The sequence below is a fragment of the Oncorhynchus masou genome, unplaced genomic scaffold (assembly GCF_036934945.1).
Source record: "Oncorhynchus masou masou isolate Uvic2021 unplaced genomic scaffold, UVic_Omas_1.1 unplaced_scaffold_640, whole genome shotgun sequence".
Lineage (NCBI taxonomy): Eukaryota > Metazoa > Chordata > Actinopteri > Salmoniformes > Salmonidae > Oncorhynchus > Oncorhynchus masou.
The window spans coordinates 375,328-397,238 of record NW_027012832.1 but is presented as its reverse complement, the minus strand read 5'-3'; the positions used below and the strand labels follow the sequence as shown (position 1 = coordinate 397,238).

At 43.5% G+C, this 21,911-nt stretch overlaps 1 protein-coding gene across 1 annotated transcript; it reads right to left on the bottom strand.

The window, feature by feature from the left end:
* Window positions 1–1,847: 1,847 nt before the first annotated feature.
* On the bottom strand, window positions 1,848–19,618 carry LOC135536583 (NXPE family member 3-like). The gene is made up of 7 exons (XM_064962875.1): window positions 19,554–19,618; window positions 19,177–19,254; window positions 4,316–4,417; window positions 3,473–4,233; window positions 3,030–3,100; window positions 2,709–2,927; window positions 1,848–2,599 (listed from the first exon to the last, which is right to left on the bottom strand). Exons 2-7 carry the CDS (start codon window positions 19,216–19,218, stop codon window positions 2,049–2,051), a joined length of 1,746 nt encoding a protein of 581 aa, XP_064818947.1. The 5' UTR covers window positions 19,219–19,254; window positions 19,554–19,618; the 3' UTR covers window positions 1,848–2,048.
* Between the last annotated feature and the right edge of the window lie 2,293 nt (window positions 19,619–21,911).

Here is a 21,911-nt window from a genome sequence, read left to right as displayed (position 1 = left end):
CTACACAAAATACCACATAATGACAAAGTGACATTTATTTTTTCAACATTTTTGTAAAACTATTGAAAATGTCTTAGAAATATCTAATTTACATAAGTATTCACACCCCTGAGTCAATACATGTTAGAATCACAGTCGGCAGCGACGACAGCAGCGAGTTTTTATGGGTACAGTTCCTGTCAACATTTTGGAAACACCTACTCATTCAAGGGGTTTTCTTGATTTTATTTTTACTATTTTCTACATTGTTGAATAATAGTGAAAAATTCAAAATGATGAAATAACACATATGGCATCACGTAGTAACCAAAAAAGTGTTACACAAATCAAAATAGATTTGACATTTTATATTCTTCAAAGAAGAATCCTCTTCTTTACCCTTTGCGCACTCTTGGCATTCTCTCAACCATCTTCATGAGGAATGCTTTTCCAACGGAGTTGAAGGAGTTCCCACATATGCTGAGCACTTGTTGGCTGTATTTCCTTCACTCTGCGGTCCAACTCATCCTAAACCATTTCAATTGGGTTGAGGTCTGGTGATTGTGGAGGCCAGGTCATCTGATGCAGCACTCCATCACTCTCCTTCTTGGTCAAATAGCCCTTATACAGCCTGGAGGTGTGTTTTGGGTCATTGTCCTGTTGAAAAACAAATGATAGTCCCACCAAACACAAACCAGATGGGATGGCGTATCGCTGCAGAATGCTGTGGTAACCATGCTGGTTAATTGTGCCTTGAATTCTAAATAAATCACAATGTCAACAGCAAAGCACCCCCACACCATCACACCTCCTCCTCCATGCTTCACGGTGGGAACCACACATGCAGAGAACATCCGTTCATCTACTCTGCATCTCACAAAGACACGGTGGTTGGAACCAGAAATCTCAAATTTGGACTCATCAGACCAAAGGACAGATTTCCACCAGTCTAATGTTAATTGGTTGCGTTTCTTGGCCCAAGCAAGTCTCTTCTTCTTATTGATGATCTTTAGTAGTGGTTTCTTTGCAGCAATTCGACCGTGAATGCCTGCCTGATTCACACAGTCTCATCTGAACAGTTGATGTTGAGATGTGTCTGTTACTTGAACTCTGTGATGCATTTATTTGGGCTGCAATCTGAGGTGCAGTTAACTCTAATGAACTTATCCTCTGCAGCAGAGGTAACTCTGGGTTTTTCTTTCCTGTGGCGGTCCTCATGAGAGCCAGTTTCATCATAGCGCTTGATGGTTTTTGCGACTGCACTTTTAAGAAATTTTTTAAGTTCTTGACATTTTCCGGATTGATTGACCTTCATGTCTTAAAGTCATTCTGGACTGTCGTTTCTCTTTGCTCATTTGAGCTATTCTTGCCATAATATGGATATCTTCTGTATACCACCCCTACCTTGTCACAACACAACTGATTGGCTCAAACTCATTTAGAAGGAAAGAAATTACGCAAATTTACCTTTAACATGTGTCATCGTTGTCCTGTGAGGATCACAATGGGTCAGATCAGCTTGACAATAGCTGATAATAACCAGACCCTCTCCCCCCTGCAAAGGGGGAGGTGGGCACTGGGCCGTTTTTGACACCACACCCGGTCGTAAATTAAGCAGTAAATTAAGAGTACTCTCGACCCTCCAGTGTTGGCTAAAGGACTGTCCCTTTGACTCCAGAGACTTTTGCCTGCCCAAAACTCTAACGTCCAAAAAAGGGGATAATGGAACAATAATTCTAACATAAAGAACGTGAATGGTCAGTGGGGAGATATGGAAAACTAATGTCATATGGTTGATTGTTTTGTGATGCCATTAACCCTTGTGGTCAGACCCGCACAGATTAAAAACACTCAAGACATTCAAAGAATCAAGTAAAAACAGCCCAAACTTTATTTTGTCTTATCAGACTTTTCAGGAAGAAGAAATACAAAAACGTTTAAGGACCAGAACCTTCCAGAACAAAGAACGAAGGGAACCTTCTGCTCCAGACTACATGACAAGTCATCGAAGAGACACGGACAACTAAGAAGAAGGACACTTTGTTGGTTACTACATTATTCAATATTTATCATGTTCTTGATGACAGGGGGCAGACACCAGAGAGGATTGTGTTTATCATGTTCTTGATGATGGGGGGGGCTGGGTGAAGATCGTGGGGGAGGTGGTGGGCAAGGGTCATCTCCCAGGCATCCAGCAGCATCACATCCAGACCCCTGAACATGGCCTTGAGCACCCTGTCCAGCTGGGTCAAGATCCAGTCACTGTTGATGAAGTTGTCCTTCCTTTGGTCCAGGTTGGCAGAGCGCACAACTACTACGGTCCCCGGAGCTCGGTTCAGAAGGCGAACCACCGCCCTTCGAATACGTCTTAGTCGGCGAATGTAGGCCTGCAGAGGGAAAAAGCTGAAATGGGTCGAAACGCTGATGACGACAACAGTGTCTGAACCACCGGCCAGGCCGTCCAGCTCATTAGCTACGTAGTGCAGCTGACTGACACTGAGAGGGGGCCAGAATATGGGGGGGCCGTGGCAGCGGTACTTCAACAGGATGTTGTTGGGGATGTTCTCTGCCATGAATGGCCCCGCTCTCACATGACTTCTAAGGTTGAACTTCTTCAGCTCTGAGAGAGAGAGAGAGAGAGATGAATGTTGAGAGAAAGAGAGATCATTTTTACACACCTGAGACACAGTCGGGTGTAAGATGTAATAGGTTTGGCAAACAACACTCACCTGGCACAAAGCTGGTGAGGTAGTCATAGTACTGTCTAACGGTGGAGTCTCCGTACATGTACACCTGCTTGCCCTTCAGACACTTAATAACGGCAGCGGGGTCGTTAAACTGGCGTATTACGACACCATCCAGCGCCCGCCATGACCCTTGGTAGTAATACCCAGAGGGAGGGGTCCTGGAGGGGAGGGGAGGGTCCTGATAGGTCTCATCTGGTTTGTCTGAAATGCGGAAGTTGCCGTGATGCACAAAGCTACCATCACTTGACAGATAAAATCACATTTTTTCTTCACACTCTGCAATAATTTTAGCGAAATTCCCACCTTTCTCCTTTGGCAGCACAGTGACGCTGTCAGACCCCGTTGCATGAATATGCACGTTGATGTTGATGCCACTAAAAAAAAAAAAAAAAAAAGTTTCAATAATTTTACGTGATTAGAAAAAAAAAACTGTAGCAAGCAATACCATTCACCTGAACCACTGTATAATCTGGGGGGAGGGGGGGGGGGAGCATAAATAGCAGCCAGATGAAACAGACAATGCACTTTGGACTCGATTCAATCACCCAAGTTCATCACAATAGCTATGAAATTAAAAGGTCATTTCCCATTGAGCCGACATATGCAGCGTTGGCCGTGAATGCAGTCTTCGCTACCGCGGTAACATCGCCTTTCAATGTCAAATCGTGCTACAACGCTGAACTTCAGCCTTAGGGATTGAATCGAGTCCTTATTCACACACACATTGTGTTTTACCTCCTACTAACCTCTGGAAGAGCAGCGCTTCTTTGCTGGTCAGATGTTGCAGATATGTCTGGGAGCCTGCCTTGAAGTGGTTGATCCGCGTGTCACAAGCCAGCGTCTTGGGCTTGTAGCAGAACCAAGGTTCCCCCGTACGGGGGTCTGTGTAATCGCACAGTGGCTGCTGGTTGTTGGGCAGACACAGGTTACACTCGGTGGTCTCAGACAATAATCCAGAACGGAACAGGCTCTTGGAAGGCACCCAGTTTAGCCGTTCCTCTTGTAAGCGCCGTAGAAGAGAAACTGCCTCGCTAGGATGGACCAGTGTCACCTCCACCCATACAGACCCTTCCCAGAGTAACGGGAAAATAGCAGAGTAGGTCCCATTCAAGTGGTCTAGTACCTGTCCTGCAACGCCCGCCCCCAACTCTGGGGAGTGCAGCCGGGCCAGCAGGAAGTCCCCGCCACGGCTCTTGGGACGCCCCTGGAAATCGTTCATAAGGACCAGAGCCTCTAGCTGGTCCCCGACGTGCCTCTCTCTCCCTCCCCCTGCTGTAAGGATTGCAAACAGACTGTGTGCAGGGTCACTGGTCTGGTCCAGGGGTGTCGTCACGGGCAGAGGCTCTGGCCCGGCGATGGACTCCAGGAGGGAACAATCTTCCAGAGCCTCCTCGGTAGAGGGCTCCTGGACCAGGTGGCTACAGAAGAAGCTCAGCTTGCGATCGAGGCAAGGAGGAGAGCCCTCTGAGTGGATGCTGCTTAAGTCCAATGTACTGTTGAGCTTCCACTATGGAGGAGATTAGAGGTCACTAAAGGGGAGAGTTGTGTAGGCTGATGCAGGTAGATAGTGATAGAAGCAAGGTCCTCACCTCCAGAATGTTGATGTTACGGAACAGGAAGAAGAGGCCTGACAGAGCCAGCAGGAGGAAGATGCAGACATATTTCGACTGACAATCCCACATGGCTCCTGTCTAGGGTTCCAAAGGGAGGGTATTTTAATGGAATCTTTATTATTTCGGAAGGTATTCAGACCCCTTCCCTTTCTCCACATTTTCTTATGTTACAGCCTTATTCTAAAATGCATTAAATATAATGTTTTCCTCATCAATCTACACACAATACCTCATAATGACATCACAATACCCCATAATTACAAAACAAAAACAGATTTTTAGAAAAAACAGAAATAACTTATTTACATAAGTATTCAGACCCTTTTGCTATAAGACTCAACATTTTTGTTCAGGTGCGTCCTGTTTCCATTGATCATCCTTGAGATGTTTCGACAACTTGTGGTAAATTCAGTTGATTGGACATGATTTGGAAAGGCACACACCTGTCTATATAAGGTCCCACAGTTGACAGTGCATGTCAGAGCAAAAACCAAGCCTTGAGGTCTAAGGAATTGTCTGTAGAGCTCCAAGACAGGATTGTGCCAAGGCACAGATCTGGGGAAGGGTACCAAAACAATTCTGCAGCATTGAAGGTCCCCAAGAACACAGTGGCCTCCATCATTCTTAAATGGAAGATGTTTGGAACCACCAAGACTCTTTCTAGAGCTGGCCACCTGGCAAAACTTAGCAATCGGGGGAGAAGGGCTTTGGTCAGGGAGGTGACCAAGAGCCCCATGGTTACTCTGACAGAGCTCCAGAGTTCTTCTGTGGAGATGTGAGAACATTCCAGAAGGACAACCATCTCTGCAGCACTCCACCAATCAGGCCAATATGGTAGAGTGGTAGAGACAAAATAACGCAGGAGTGGTATCGGAACAAGTCTCTAAATGTCCTTGAGTGGCCCAGCCAGAGCCTGGACTTGAACCCGATCGAACATCTCTGGAGAGACCTGAAAATAGCTGTGCAGCAACGCTCCCCATCCAACCTGATAGAGCTGGAGAGGATCTGCAGAGAAGATTGGGAGAAACTCCCCAAATACAGGTGTGCCAAGCTTATAGTGTCATACCAAAGAAGACTCAAGGCTGTAATCACTGCCAAAGGTGCTTTAAAAAATACTGTGTAAAGGGTCTGATGTAAATGTGATATTTCAGTTTTTTCGGCTGAGAGAAATTGATTATAAAAAGATTATGGAGGCTGTTTTGTCATACTTCAGTGCGGCTTTTGACATTATCGACCATAGTCTGTTGACTATGAAAAACACATGTTTTATGGCTTTACACCCTATATTGTGGATAAAGAGTTACCTGTCTAACACAACAGAGGATGTTCTTTAATGTAAGGGATTTCACCCCCGTAGTGGACAAAAATGAATGGCAAGTTATTGGCATTGACCGAACCATGCACACATTGGCCAATACCACCCAAAGCGGCGTTGATTCATGCAAAGTTTACTGCTATTGCCATATGGGTATTGCCAGTTGTAACACTTCAAAAATCCAACAGGTGGCGATTGCACTCCACCATGGTTTTTCATATTGGTATTGGACTCCAAGTCAACATCCAAAAGCCAAATTTTGAAAAAACGAATTTTTTGAAAAAAACGTATCACCCCTTAAAAAAGTGCTTTCTGGACCGTTTTTCGAAATTCTTTCGCTTTTTTTGACAATTACACATGTATAAGAACTGTATGAAAATACTTTTGTCCAATTTTATTAACATAATTTTTTTAATTTTTTTACTTGCGCATATTGCATATGTTTTGTCCATTTGCAATATGATTTCATAGGAAGTCAGAAGTCAAAAGTCAAAAATTCTTAAATTTCATAAAAAACTTCACACACCCCTAAAAAAGTGCTTTCTGGACCGTTTTTCGAAATTTTTTCGCATTTTGTGTCAGTTACACACGTATAAGAACTGTATCAACATACTTTAGTCATATTTTATTATCATAATTTTTTTTATTTTTTTTACTTGCGCATATTGCATGTGTTTTGTCCATCTGCAATATGATTTCATAGGAAGTCAGAAGTCAAAAGTCAAAAATTATTAAATTTCATAAAAAACTTCACACACCCCTAAAAAAGTGCTTTCTGGACCGTTTTTCGAAATTTTTTCGCATTTTGTGTCAGTTACACACGTATAAGAACTGTATCAACATACTTTAGTCATATTTTATTATTATAATGTTTTTTTTTTTTTTTTTGCTTGTGCATAAGGCATATGTTTTGTGGGGGCCAAATGTCATAAGAAATTTGACATGCTCAAAAATCCTTCAGAAATGCAAAATTGACTGGCCTGATGAACTCGGGATGGCCGGGCAGTGATTGTTGTTCCTTTCAATCACTCGTGGTGTTGATTTCATCATGTCCATTTGTTTATGTTTTCTCACTTTTGCAAAGTCACTGTGCATTTGCCATATGGTTAACTGGGCATTCACCATCACCAATTTGTCATGCCATAAAAATCATGCAGGAATGCCAAATTGACTGGCCCGATGAACTCGGGATGGCTGGGCAGTGATTCTGGTACCTCTCCATCGCTCGTTTGGGTTGATTTCAGAATGTCGCTTTTGGTGATGGTACCTCACTGTTAAAACATATTGCAAATGTTCCTTACTTTTTCAAAGTCACTGAAAATTTTTGCAGGAATGCCAAATTGACTGGCCCGATGACCTCGGGATGGCTTGGCAGTGATTCTGGTACCTCTCCATCACTCGTTATGGTCGATTCCAGAATGTCCATTTGGTGATTTTTCTCACTCTTTCAAAGTCACTGTGCATTTGCCATATGGTTAACTGGGCAGTCACCATCACCAATTTGTCATGCTATAAAAATCATGCAGGAATGCCAAATTGACTGGCCCGATGACCTCAGGATGGCTGGGCAGTGATTTTGGTACCTCTCCATCGCTCGTTTGGGTTGATTTCAGAATGTCGCTTTTGGTGATGGTACCTCACTGTTAAAACATATTGCAAATGTTCCTTACTTTTGCAAAGTCACTAAAAAATTTTGCAGGAATGCCAAATTGACTGGCCCGATGACCTCGGGATGGCTGGGCAGTGATACTGGTACCTCTCCATGGCTCGTTTGGGTTGATTTCAGAATGTCGCTTTTGGTGATGGTACCTCACTGTTAAAACATATTGCAAATGTTCCTTACTTTTGCAAAGTCACTGAAAATTTTTGCAGGAATGCCAAATTGACTGGCCCGATGAACTCGGGATGGCTTGGCAGTGATTCTGGTACCTCTCCATCACTCGTTAGGGTTGATTTCAGAATGTCCATTTGGTCATGTTTTCTCACTTTTGCAAAGTCACTGTGCATTTGCCATATGGTTAACTGGGCAGTCACCATCACCAATTTGTCATGCCATAAAAATCATGCAGGAATGCCAAATTGACTGGCCCGATGACATAGGGATGTCTGGGCAGTGATACTGGTACCTCTCCATGGCTCGTTTGGGTTGATTTCAGAATGTCGCTTTTGGTGATGGTACCTCACTGTTAAAACATATTGCAAATGTTCCTTACTTTTGCAAAGTCACTGAAAATTTTTGCAGGAATGCCAAATTGACTGGCCCGATGACCTCGGGATGGCTGGGCAGTGATACTGGTACCTCTCCATGGCTCGTTTGGGTTGATTTCAAAATGTCGCTTTTGGTGATGGTACCTCACTGTTAAAACATATTGCAAATGTTCCTTACTTTTGCAAAGTCACTGAAAATTTTTGCAGGAATGCCAAATTGACTGGCCCGATGACCTCGGGATGGCTGGGCAGTGATACTGGTACCTCTCCATGGCTCGTTTGGGTTGATTTCAGAATGTCGCTTTTGGTGATGGTACCTCACTGTTAAAACATATTGCAAATGTTCCTTACTTTTGCAAAGTCACTGAAAATTTTTGCAGGAATGCCAAATTGACTGGCCCGATGACCTCGGGATGGCTGGGCAGTGATACTGGTACCTCTCCATCACTCGTTAGGGTTGATTTCAGAATGTCCATTTGGTCATGTTTTCTCACTTTTGCAAAGTCACTGTGCATTTGCCATATGGTTAACTGGGCAGTCACCATCACCAATTTGTCATGCCATAAAAATCATGCAGGAATGCCAAATTGACTGGCCCGATGACCTCAGGATGGCTGGGCAGTGATACTGGTACCTCTCCATGGCTCGTTTGGGTTGATTTCAGAATGTCGCTTTTGGTGATGGTACCTCACTGTTAAAACATATTGCAAATGTTCCTTACTTTTTCAAAGTCACTGAAAATTTTTGCAGGAATGCCAAATTGACTGGCCCGATGACCTCGGGATGGCTGGGCAGTGATACTGGTACCTCTCCATGGCTCGTTTGGGTTGATTTCAGAATGTCGCTTTTGGTGATGGTACCTCACTGTTAAAACATATTGCAAATGTTCCTTACTTTTGCAAAGTCACTGAAAATTTTTGCAGGAATGCCAAATTGACTGGCCCGATGACCTCGGGATGGCTGGGCAGTGATACTGGTACCTCTCCATGGCTCGTTTGGGTTGATTTCAGAATGTCGCTTTTGGTGATGGTACCTCACTGTTAAAACATATTGCAAATGTTCCTTACTTTTGCAAAGTCACTGAAAATTTTTGCAGGAATGCCAAATTGACTGGCCCGATGAAGTCGGGATGGCTTGGCAGTGATTCTGGTACCTCTCCATTGCTCGTTAGGGTTGATTCCAGAATGTCCATTTGGTGATTTTTCTCACTCTTTCAAAGTCACTGTGCAGTTGCCATATGGTTAACTGGGCAGTCACCATCACCAATTTGTCATGCTATAAAAATCATGCAGGAATGCCAAATTGACTGGCCCGATGACATAGGGATGTCTGGGCAGTGATACTGGTACCTCTCCATCGCTCGTTTGGGCTGATTTCAGAATGTCGCTTTTGGTGATGGTACCTCACCGCTTAAACATATTGCTAATGGACAAGAGTCACCTGCAAGTCACTGTCCATCAGTCAATTTGATATCATTCAAAGCTAACTATTGGAGGCACTGTCAGTCTCTACGCACCCCAATGATACGTCCCTCCATCCATGTTGTGTATCTGTGTGATTTAGTTTTCCTTTGAATTTTTATGGGAAAAATGACTGATTTACAGTTCATGGGGGTTGCCTAATCATATATATGAAGTTTTGGAAAGATCTGATATTTTTAACCCCTCCAAACAGCCCATGAGACACCAATTATGGCACTTCCGGTTGGCACAGGAAGCTGTAACTCAACATACATCCTCATTGGGGTATTCCATTAGAGAATCCTGAGTTTTAAGTCTTTACCATGAAAACTGACTGATTTACACAGGGTTCAATGCACTATGTCCATCAAATTGCAGGCAGTGTATGGGTATACACTTTTAGGGCGATTTGGACCACTTCCGGTTGGTCCAGGAAGCTTAGAATCGACACAGGTAGACCTTATAGTGGTCTGATGGACTGGTACCAAAGACAGGTTCATACAACATTCATAACCCATATAGACTCCAGGTTGTATTTAGTGGAGCAGCCAATATATTCCTATGGGGAGAGAAGTCAATGAACACAGTTTTTATGTAAACACCTTCTTTTGACTGTGAAGGGTTAATGTCACACGGTCAAGGATAGGCTTGGACAGATCAGGAGGACCTTAGGAACATTCCTGTGGTTGAATTGTCTTTCTAAACCTAACGGTTCCGCCGCTGTCACCCAAAATCAAATGACGTACTGGTGAAGGCTTCATATTGGGCCTATTTTTCTCATGGTCGCCGCGCTCAGACCGAGCGAGCTACGGTCAAGCGGGGCACCTCGTTGGACTCGGCATAGTCTGGACACTATGGTGATGCCATTGTTTGTGTTGATTTCAGAATGTCCATTTGGTCATGTTTTCTCACTTTTGCAAAGTCACTGTGCATTTGCCATATGGTTAACTGGGCAGTCACCATCACCAATTTGTCATGCCATAAAAATCATGCAGGAATGCCAAATTGACTGGCCCGATGACCTCGGGATGTCTGGGCAGTGATACTGGTACCTCTCCATCGCTCGTTTGGGTTGATTTCAGAATGTCGCTTTTGGTGATGGTACCTCACCGCTTAAACATATTGCTAATGGACAAGAGTCACCTGCAAGTCACCGTCCATCAGTCAATTTGATATCATTCTGACACCAAACTGATACAAACTGACACCAAACCCACTTTTCCCAACTCATTTAGGAGCCAAGTATAACATACTTCAGAGCTGGCCCAAAATTCACAAGGCCTTCGGTACAAAACATTAAAAAACCATAAAACACATAGTTACTTTCTAGCTGCGGGGCCAGTTCGGACATTATGTGTAGTCCTATGTGAGGCGACCCCGAATCCCGAGTTTCGGCCCGATAGGTCATTTGGTGTCCGAGTAAAAGCCTAATTGGTGCTGAAAATCCACTTTTTTCAATGCCTTGCTACGGGGTCCTTGAATGAGCTATCGGACCGAGATGTTGGGTTCTGTCTCTATGGGCCGAGACGGTCACAATGCACCTAGTCTTGTGTTTCTGGGACATTTCTAAATGTCGCCATTTTCGTAATGGTCAAAATGAATTGAAGTCATTGCAAATGTTCAACGCTGTTTCTCGGTCCGAGAACCTCCTAGAGCGCCGTAACTCACCACGCACTATCTACCTGAGGTCTAGAACAGGATTCTAAAGTTTCGGAACTCTAGGTCTGACGGTTCTTTTTTAGCTCGAACAAAGCTAACTATTGGAGGCACTGTCAGTCTCTACACACCCCAATACGTCCCTCCATCCAAGTTGTGTATCTGTGTGATTTATTTTTCCTTTGAATTTTTATGGGAAAAATGACTGATTTACAGTTCATGGGGGTTGTCTAATCACACATATGAAGTTTTGGACAGATCTGATTTTTTTAACCCTTCCAAACAGCCCCTGAGTCACCAATTATGGCACTTCCGGTTGGCACAGGAAGCTATAAATACACACATGTCTTGACTGACATAGAAACCTAGGGAATCCTGAGTTTTAAGTCTTTAAGTTGAGAATTGACTGATCTACACAGGGTTGAATAATGCAGAGGCCTCGGCACCTTTCGAGGTGATGTACATCCAAATACCTTTTGGGTCAATCTAACCACTTCCGGTTGCTCCAGGAAGCTTAGAATCGACACAGGTAGACCTCATAGTGGTCTGATGGAATGTCATAGAAGACAGGTTCATACAGCATTCATAACCCATAAAGACCCCAGGTTGTATTTAGGGGAGCAGGCAATGTATTCCTATGGGGAGAGAAGTCAATGCACACTGTTTTTTTGTAAACACCTTCTTTTAACTGTGAAAGGTTAATGCCACACAGTCAAGGTTAGGCTTGCACAGATCGGGAGGACCTTAGGAACAGTCCTGTGTTTGAATTGTCCTTCTAAACCTAACGGTTCCGCCGCTGTCACACAAAATCCAATGACATTGTGGTGCAGGCATCATTGTGGGCCTATTTTTCTCATGGTCGCTGCGCTCAGACCGAGCGAGCTACGGTCAAGAGGGGCACCTCGTTGGACTCGGCACGGCCTTGGGATTATGTTTATGCCATTGCCTGCTCTCTGTGTCTTTAAACACCACGCTTTGTCACTCCATCCTTGCTGTGTGTGTGTGTGAGAGCTTTTCTTTGACATCTGTTGGGAAAAATGACTGATTTACAGTTCATGGGGGTTGTCTAATCACACATATGAAGTTTTGGACAGATCTGATTTTTTTAACCCTTCCAAACAGCCCCTGAGTCACCAATTATGGCACTTCCGGTTGGCACAGGAAGCTATAAATACACACATGTCTTGACTGACATAGAAACCTAGGGAATCCTGAGTTTTAAGTCTTTAAGTTGAGAATTGACTGATCTACACAGGGTTGAAAAATGCAGAGGCCTCGGCACCTTTCGAGGTGATGTACATCCAAATACCTTTTGGGTCAATCTAACCACTTCCGGTTGCTCCAGGAAGCTTAGAATCGACACAGGTAGACCTCATAGTGGTCTGATGGAATGTCATAGAAGACAGGTTCATACAGCATTCATAACCCATAAAGACCCCAGGTTGTATTTAGGGGAGCAGGCAATGTATTCCTATGGGGAGAGAAGTCAATGCACACTGTTTTTTTGTAAACACCTTCTTTTAACTGTGAAAGGTTAATGCCACACAGTCAAGGTTAGGCTTGCACAGATCGGGAGGACCTTAGGAACAGTCCTGTGTTTGAATTGTCCTTCTAAACCTAACGGTTCCGCCGCTGTCACCCAAAATCCAATGACATTGTGGTGCAGGCATCATTGTGGGCCTATTTTTCTCATGGTCGCTGCGCTCAGACCGAGCGAGCTACGGTCAAGAGGGGCACCTCGTTGGACTCGGCACGGCCTTGGGATTATGTTTATGCCATTGCCTGCTCTCTGTGTCTTTAAACACCACGCTTTGTCACTCCATCCTTGCTGTGTGTGTGTGTGAGAGCTTTTCTTTGACATCTGTTGGGAAAAATGACTGATTTACAGTTCATGGGGGTTGTCTAATCACACATATGAAGTTTTGGAAAGATCTGATTTTTTTAACCCTTCCAAACAGCCCCTGAGTCACCAATTATGGCACTTCCGGTTGGCACAGGAAGCTGTAACTCAACATACATCCTCATTGGGCTATTCCATTAGAGAATCCTGAGTTTTAAGTCTTTACCATGAAAACTGACTGATTTACACAGGGTTCAATGCAATATGTCCATCAAATTGCAGGCAGTGTATGGGTATACACTTTTAGGGCGATTTGAACCACTTCCGGTTGGTCCAGGAAGCTTAGAATCGACACAGGTAGACCTTATAGTGGTCTGATGGACTGGTACCAAAGACAGGTTCATACAACATTCATAACCCATATAGACTCCAGGTTGTATTTAGTGGAGCAGCCAATATATTCCTATGGGGAGAGAAGTCAATGAACACTGTTTTTATGTAAACACCTTCTTTTGACTGTGAAGGGTTAATGTCACACGGTCAAGGATAGGCTTGGACAGATCAGGAGGACCTTAGGAACAGTCCTGTGGTTGAATTGTCTTTCTAAACCTAACGGTTCCGCCGCTGTCACCCAAAATCAAATGACGTACTGGTGAAGGCTTAATATTGGGCCTATTTTTCTCATGGTCGCCGCGCTCAGACCGAGCGAGCTACGGTCAAGTGGGGCACCTCGTTGGACTCGGCACAGTCTGGACACTATGGTCATGCCATTGTTTGTGTTGATTTCATCATGTCCATTTGGTCATGTTTTCTCACTTTTGCAAAGTCACTGTGCATTTGCCATATGGTTAACTGGGCAGTCACCATCACCAATTTGTCATGCCATAAAAATCATGCAGGAATGCCAAATTGACTGGCCCGATGACATAGGGATGTCTGGGCAGTGATACTGGTACCTCTCCATCGCTCGTTTGGGTTGATTTCAGAATGTCGCTTTTGGTGATGGTACCTCACTGTTAAAACATATTGCAAATGTTCCTTACTTTTGCAAAGTCACTGAAGATTTTTGCAGGAATGCCAAATTGACTGGCCCGATGACCTCGGGATGGCTGGGCAGTGATACTGGTACCTCTCCATGGCTCGTTTGGGTTGATTTCAGAATGTCGCTTTTGGTGATGGTACCTCACTGTTAAAACATATTGCAAATGTTCCTTACTTTTTCAAAGTCACTGAAAATTTTTGCAGGAATGCCAAATTGACTGGCCCGATGACCTCGGGATGGCTGGGCAGTGATACTGGTACCTCTCCATGGCTCGTTTGGGTTGATTTCAGAATGTCGCTTTTGGTGATGGTACCTCACTGTTAAAACATATTGCAAATGTTCCTTACTTTTTCAAAGTCACTGAAAATTTTTGCAGGAATGCCAAATTGACTGGCCCGATGACCTCGGGATGGCTGGGCAGTGATACTGGTACCTCTCCATGGCTCGTTTGGGTTGATTTCAGAATGTCGCTTTTGGTGATGGTACCTCACTGTTAAAACATATTGCAAATGTTCCTTACTTTTGCAAAGTCACTGAAAATTTTTGCAGGAATGCCAAATTGACTGGCCCGATGACCTCGGGATGGCTGGGCAGTGATACTGGTACCTCTCCATGGCTCGTTTGGGTTGATTTCAGAATGTCGCTTTTGGTGATGGTACCTCACTGTTAAAACATATTGCAAATGTTCCTTACTTTTGCAAAGTCACTGAAAATTTGTGCAGGAATGCCAAATTGACTGGCCCGATGACCTCGGGATATCTGGGCAGTGATTATGGTACCTCTCCATCACTCGTTAGGGTTGATTCCAGAATGTCCATTTGGTGATTTTTCTCACTCTTTCAAAGTCACTGTGCATTTGCCATATGGTTAACTGGGCAGTCACCATCACCAATTTGTCATGCCATAAAAATCATGCAGGAATGCCAAATTGACTGGCCCGATGACCTCAGGATGGCTGGGCAGTGATACTGGTACCTCTCCATTGCTCGTTTGGGTTGATTTCAGAATGTCGCTTTTGGTGATGGTACCTCACTGTTAAAACATATTGCAAATGTTCCTTACTTTTTCAAAGTCACTGAAAATTTTTGCAGGAATGCCAAATTGACTGGCCCGATGACCTCGGGATGGCTGGGCAGTGATACTGGTACCTCTCCATGGCTCGTTTGGGTTGATTTCAGAATGTCGCTTTTGGTGATGGTACCTCACTGTTAAAACATATTGCAAATGTTCCTTACTTTTTCAAAGTCACTGAAAATTTTGCAGGAATGCCAAATTGACTGGCCCGATGAACTCGGGATGGCTTGGCAGTGATTCTGGTACCTCTCCATCACTCGTTAGGGTTGATTTCAGAATGTCCATTTGGTCATGTTTTCTCACTTTTGCAAAGTCACTGTGCATTTGCCATATGGTTAACTGGGCAGTCACCATCACCAATTTGTCATGCCATAAAAATCATGCAGGAATGCCAAATTGACTGGCCCGATGACCTCAGGATGGCTGGGCAGTGATACTGGTACCTCTCCATCGCTCATTTGGGTTGATTTCAGAATGTCGCTTTTGGTGATGGTACCTCACCACTTAAACATATTGCTAATGGACAAGAGTCACCTGCAAGTCACCGTCCATCAGTCAATTTGATATCATTCTGACACCAAACTGATACAAACTGACACCAAACCCACTTTTCCCAACTCATTTAGGAGCCAAGTATAACATACTTCAGAGCTGGCCCAAAATTCACAAGGCCTTCGGTACAAAACATTAAAAAACCATAAAACACATAGTTACTTTCTAGCTGCGGGGCCAGTTCGGACATTATGTGTAGTCCTATGTGAGGCGACCCCGAATCCCGAGTTTCGGCCCGATAGGTCATTTGGTGTCCGAGTAAAAGCCTAATTGGTGCTGAAAATCCACTTTTTTCAATGCCTTGCTACGGGGTCCTTGAATGAGCTATCGGACCGAGATGTTGGGTTCTGTCTCTATGGGCAGAGACGGTCACAATGCACCTAGTCTTGTGTCTCTGGGACATTTCTAAATGTCGCCATTTTCGTAATGGTCAAAATGAATTGAAGTCATTGCAAATGTTCGACGCTGTTTCTCGGTCCGAGAACCTCCTAGAGCGCCGTAACTCACCACGCACTATCTACCTGAGGTCTAGAACAGGATTCTAAAGTTTCGGAACTCTAGGTCTGACGGTTCTTTTTTAGCTCGAACAAAGCTAACTATTGGAGGCACTGTCAGTCTCTACACACCCCAATACGTCCCTCCATCCAAGTTGTGTATCTGTGTGATTTATTTTTCCTTTGAATTTTTATGGGAAAAATGACTGATTTACAGTTCATGGGGGTTGTCTAATCACACATATGAAGTTTTGGACAGATCTGATTTTTTAACCCTTCCAAACAGCCCCTGAGTCACCAATTATGGCACTTCCGGTTGGCACAGGAAGCTATAAATACACACATGTCTTGACTGACATAGAAACCTAGGGAATCCTGAGTTTTAAGTCTTTAAGTTGAGAATTGACTGATCTACACAGGGTTGAATAATGCAGAGGCCTCGGCACCTTTCGAGGTGATGTACATCCAAATACCTTTTGGGTCAATTTAACCACTTCCGGTTGCTCCAGGAAGCTTAGAATCGACACAGGTAGACCTCATAGTGGTCTGATGGAATGTCATAGAAGACAGGTTCATACAGCATTCATAACCCATAAAGACCCCAGGTTGTATTTAGGGGAGCAGGCAATGTATTCCTATGGGGAGAGAAGTCAATGCACACTGTTTTTTTGTAAACACCTTCTTTTAACTGTGAAAGGTTAATGCCACACAGTCAAGGTTAGGCTTGCACAGATCGGGAGGACCTTAGGAACAGTCCTGTGTTTGAATTGTCCTTCTAAACCTAACGGTTCCGCCGCTGTCACCCAAAATCAAATGACATTGTGGTGCAGGCTTCATTGTGGGCCTATTTTTCTCATGGTCGCTGCGCTCAGACCGAGTGAGCTACGGTCAAGCGGGGCACCTCGTTGGACTCGGCCCTGCCTTGGGATTATGTTTGTGCCATTGCCTGCTCTCTGTGTCTTTAAACACCACGCTTTGTCACTCCATCCTTGCTGTGTGTGTGTGTGTGAGAGCTTTTCTTTGACATCTGTAGGGAAAAATGACTGATTTACAGTTCATGGGGGTTGTCTAATCACACATATGAAGTTTTGGACAGATCTGATTTTTTTAACCCTTCCAAACAGCCCCTGAGACACCAATTATGGCACTTCCGGTTGGCACAGGAAGCTATAAATAAACTCATATCCTCATTGGGGTATGCCTTTACAGAATCCTGAGTTTTAAGTCTTTACGTTAAGAACTGAGTTATTTACGGAGGGTTTAGTGAGTGTGTGTTATTTCAGAAAATCATAGAAAATCACAGAAATGTCGCAGAGCTCCGCAGCACATTTTAAAAATACTCGTATGAACACCCTGCAACTGGATCTGTAACCGTTGAAAAAAAAAACACCTATATCTGAACATCACGATCTGGTCAACGTACGATTTCTCGTAAATGACGATAGATAAATGGCTGATTTTTTTTTTATTGACACCGGAGGCTCCTTGACTTTGACGTGAAGTGAAAAAATCTTTTCTCTATTTTCATTTTGGACCTTTAATCCCAGAAATATGGCCATAACTCAAAAACCGTTGAGGCCTAGACGCCATCTTGTTCGGGGCCATCTTCCCATAATGCCAAACCTACGCCCACCAAGTTTCGGCTTCGAAATATTTTCGGTTTCCGAGATATGGCACGTCGTGATTCGTGATGTTTTGTCCAATAGCAATATGATTGCTTATGCCCTCTTGTGGGATATTTCGGCATTGCGCAAAAATGGGCTAAAATTTGTTTATTTTATTAAACGAAAACCGAATGTCCGACAAAGTTCATTTGATGACTTCCCGGTAGGTCTGGCCCTACCGCTCGGCCCGACGCCGTCCCCGAATTTCTAAAATGTTTTCGGACGTCTAGTAAGGGACCGTACAGTTCCAATAGGGACTTTCTCACTAACTATACGGTGATTGTCGAAATGTTCCCTTAAGGTATGGAAGCCTCTCACACAAAATCCAGGTAGAATCAGGAATTCCCCAGGGTAGCTGTTTAGGTCTCTTACTTTTTAATTGTTTTACTAATGACATGCCACTGGCATTGAGTAAAGCCAGAGTGTCTATGTACGCGGATGACTCAACACTATACATTTCAGCTACTACAGCGACTGAAATGACTGCAAAACTTAACAAAGAGCTGCAGTTAGTTTCAGAATGGGTGGCAAGGATTAAGTTAGCCCTAAATATTTTCTAAACCTAAAAGCATTGTATTTGGGACAAAACATTCACTAAACCATAAACCTCAACTAAATCTTGGAATAAATCATGTGAAAAATGTAACAAGTTTAGGTGACTAAACTGCTTGGAGTAACCCTGTAAACTGTCATGGTCAAAACATGTTGATACAACAGCAGAAGTCTATACATTAAAAAAAGTGTTGCTCTGCAGTCTTAACAGCACTATCAACAAGGCAGGTCCTACAGGCTCTAGTTGTCGCACCTGGACTACTGTTCAGTAGTGTGGTCAGGTGCCACAAAGAGAGACCTCGGAACATGTAATAAATACAATACATACATATCGCCCAGAGAGAGAGAGAGAGAAGTAATTTGTTTTACAGGCTAGTTTTATTGACGCATTTCTGGCCTAGTGTAGGTCTTATCTGATCTGTGTCTGGTGCAACAGAGTCATACATTTTACTGTGCATGCATGAGAACTGTCTCTGAAAAGTTCTAGAATCTCGCCACGGCGTAACAGTAGCGCAAACTATGAACACACAGTGGTAACATGCACATACTGTACAGGCTACAGCAATTAACAGTCTCTAAACAATAACGTCTACTGGGCATTCAATGCAATACAGGCACTATTATAGTCAACATGCACATGGAGTATCTGAAATGTACATAATCTGTACTGTGGCAAAGAAGGGGGTCGAGTGATAAATGTCAGATATGTGAGAGCAGAACAAATAAACGGGCTCTGCCCGATCACTAAAATGGCCACCCCTGTCAGAACTACAGATCACAAAATGGCCGACCGCCAAAACTACAAGTCCCAGAAGCAAGGGGAACCCCCAGAAGGTGGAGCCGACCCACAGATAAAGGGTCAAGAAAAACCAGGAAGAGAGAGAGAGAGAGAGTGCTGGAAGGATCTATGAACAATAGAGAAAGAGACAATAGAGATTGGCTGGATTTACCGTGTATGAGCTGGATTATTTTGGATTTACCTGTTGGCGTTTGGACCTGGACCTACCGAGAACCCGATTCATGTACCGAACCCTGCTATCCTTGACCTCGCCTACGGCCTGGGCGGACCAGGAAGGAGAAACAAACACACAGGTACTGTCCTGTTCGAAGGAACTCTCATTCTTGGGTGACAGTTTACCACTTAATTTGTGACAAACGCTCCCTAACCTTGAAGAGGTTTGCCACAGTACATTCAGCCTAAAAGTAACAGTTTGCAGTCTATCATCATTACGTAGCATTTACCCACCCGATAATAAACCCCACAACACATAATCTTCCGAAAATAAACACACTCAACTTGCTAAAAAGCTAGCCAGAACTTACATCTTCTTCATCCGTGCAACTACAAAACACTGACCTGGATTAGGAATGGTCCCGAGTCAAAATGTGCATTCAGGCACACTGGTTGAAACCAGAAGGCTGTGATAGACAGCTGGAGAATCACCCAAACAGAATTGTTGGTTAAAGTCACATGGTCGTCTTCTTCTTCTGTGGGTTTTATGGCGGACAACGCCCCAAAAGGTTTATTGCCGCCACCAACTGGACGGTTTAAAAAATAAATAATAACCCAATAAAATAAATAAGTAATAAAATAATAAATAATAATAAAATAAATTAATCATCCATACGTAATAATGAAACTAACTTAATCCGCCCTAATTTAAAATAGTACAAACTCCCTCTTCTTCCTTCTTGTAGTTCTCCATATCTCCCTTCTCAGGCTCTAGGACCGTGTGCCAATATTCCATGGTACTCCTTCGCTGAGAAAGCTTTCAGCAACCGCTCCACTGCCATCACTATGATCTCTATCTTCCTGGACCTTCTCTCCACCTTGGCAGTGCCATTAATTACCATAGCTATCAATGCCACAACGTCCACCTTCTTAACATTTAAATGTCAAGGGTCCTGTTGGTGAAAGGCAACCCCTGCATCCTGCAGTCCACTACCATGGGCTCTTGTTGTGCCGAAAGGACGGCTGACGTTTTTACAGGTTCCTAACCAGCTGTGGCTATTTTGTTTTTTACATTGTTTGTAACATGTTTTGTATATAATGTTGCTGCTACTGTCTCTTATGACCGAAAAGAGCTTCTGGACGTCAGAACAGTGATCACTCACCTTGAACTGGAAGAAACTTTTTCCTTTTTCCTTTAAAAAGGTATTGGAACATCTCTGTTCTGTGTTTAATACCAGAAGTGGCAGGACATCTCTGTTCTGTGTTTAATACCAGAAGTAGCAGAACATCTCTGTTCTGTGTTTAATACCAGAAGTAGCAGAACATCTCTGTTCTGTGTTTAATACCAGAAGTAGCAGGACATCTCTGTTCTGTGTTTAATACCAGAAGTAGCAGGACATCTCTGTTCTGCGTGTATACCAGAAGTAGCAGAACATCTCTGTTCTGTGTTTAATACCAGAAGTAGCAGAACATCTCTGTTCTGTGTTTAATACCAGAAGTAGCAGAACATCTCTGTTCTGTGTTTAATAGCAGAACATCTCTGTTCTGTGTTTAATAGCAGAAGTAGCAGAACATCTCTGTTCTGTGTTTAATAGCAGAAGTAGCAGAACATCTCTGTTCTGTGTTTAATACCAGAAGTAGCAGAACATCTCTGTTCTGTGTTTAATACCAGAAGTAGCAGGACATCTCTGTTCTGTGTTTAATACCAGAAGTAGCAGAACATCTCTGTTCTGTGTTTAATACCAGAAGTAGCAGAACATCTCTGTTCTGTGTGTATACCAGAAGTAGCAGAACATCTCTGTTCTGTGTGTATACCAGAAGTAGCAGAACATCTCTGTTCTGTGTTTAATACCAGAAGTAGCAGAACATCTCTGTTCTGTGTGTATACCAGAAGTAGCAGAACATCTCTGTTCTGTGTGTAAACCAGAAGTAGCAGAACATCTATGTTCTGTGTGTAAACCAGAAGTAGCAGAACATCTCTGTTCTGTGTGTAAACCAGAAGTAGCAGAACATCTCTGTTCTGTGTGTAAACCAGAAGTAGCAGAACATCTCTGTTCTGTGTTTAATACCAGAAGTAGCAGAACATCTCTGTTCTGTGTTTAATACCAGAAGTAGCAGAACATCTCTGTTCTGTGTTTAATACCAGAAGTAGCGGAACATCTCTGTTCTGTGTTTAATACCAGAAGTAGCAGGACATCTCTGTTCTGTGTTTAATACCAGAAGTAGCGGAACATCTCTGTTCTGTGTTTAATACCAGAAGTAGCAGAACATCTCTGTTCTGTGTTTAATACCAGAAGTAGCAGGACATCTCTGTTCTGTGTTTAATACCAGAAGTAGCGGAACATCTCTGTTCTGTGTTTAATACCAGAAGTAGCAGAACATCTCTGTTCTGTGTTTAATACCAGAAGTAGCAGAACATCTCTGTTCTGTGTTTAATACCAGAAGTAGCAGGACATCTCTGTTCTGTGTTTAATACCAGAAGTAGCAGGACATCTCTGTTCTGTGTTTAATACCAGAAGTAGCAGAACATCTCTGTTCTGTGTGTATACCAGAAGTAGCAGAACATCTCTGTTCTGTGTGTATACCAGAAGTAGCAGGACATCTCTGTTCTGTGTTTAATACCAGAAGTAGCAGAACATCTCTGTTCTGTGTTTAATACCAGAAGTAGCAGAACATCTCTGTTCTGTGTTTAATACCAGAAGTAGCAGAACATCTCTGTTCTGTGTTTAATACCAGAAGTAGCAGGACATCTCTGTTCTGTGT

Coding starts and splice junctions, on each gene's coding strand:
- LOC135536583 (XM_064962875.1), bottom strand. CDS start 19,218: ATGAATCGGGTTCTCGGTAGGTCCAGGTCCAAACGCCAACAG. Junction 4,418..19,176: donor CCAGGTCCAAACGCCAACAG/GTAAATCCAAAA, acceptor TTGGAACCCTAG/ACAGGAGCCATGTGGGATTG. Junction 4,234..4,315: donor GTAACATCAACATTCTGGAG/GTGAGGACCTTG, acceptor TCTCCTCCATAG/TGGAAGCTCAACAGTACATT.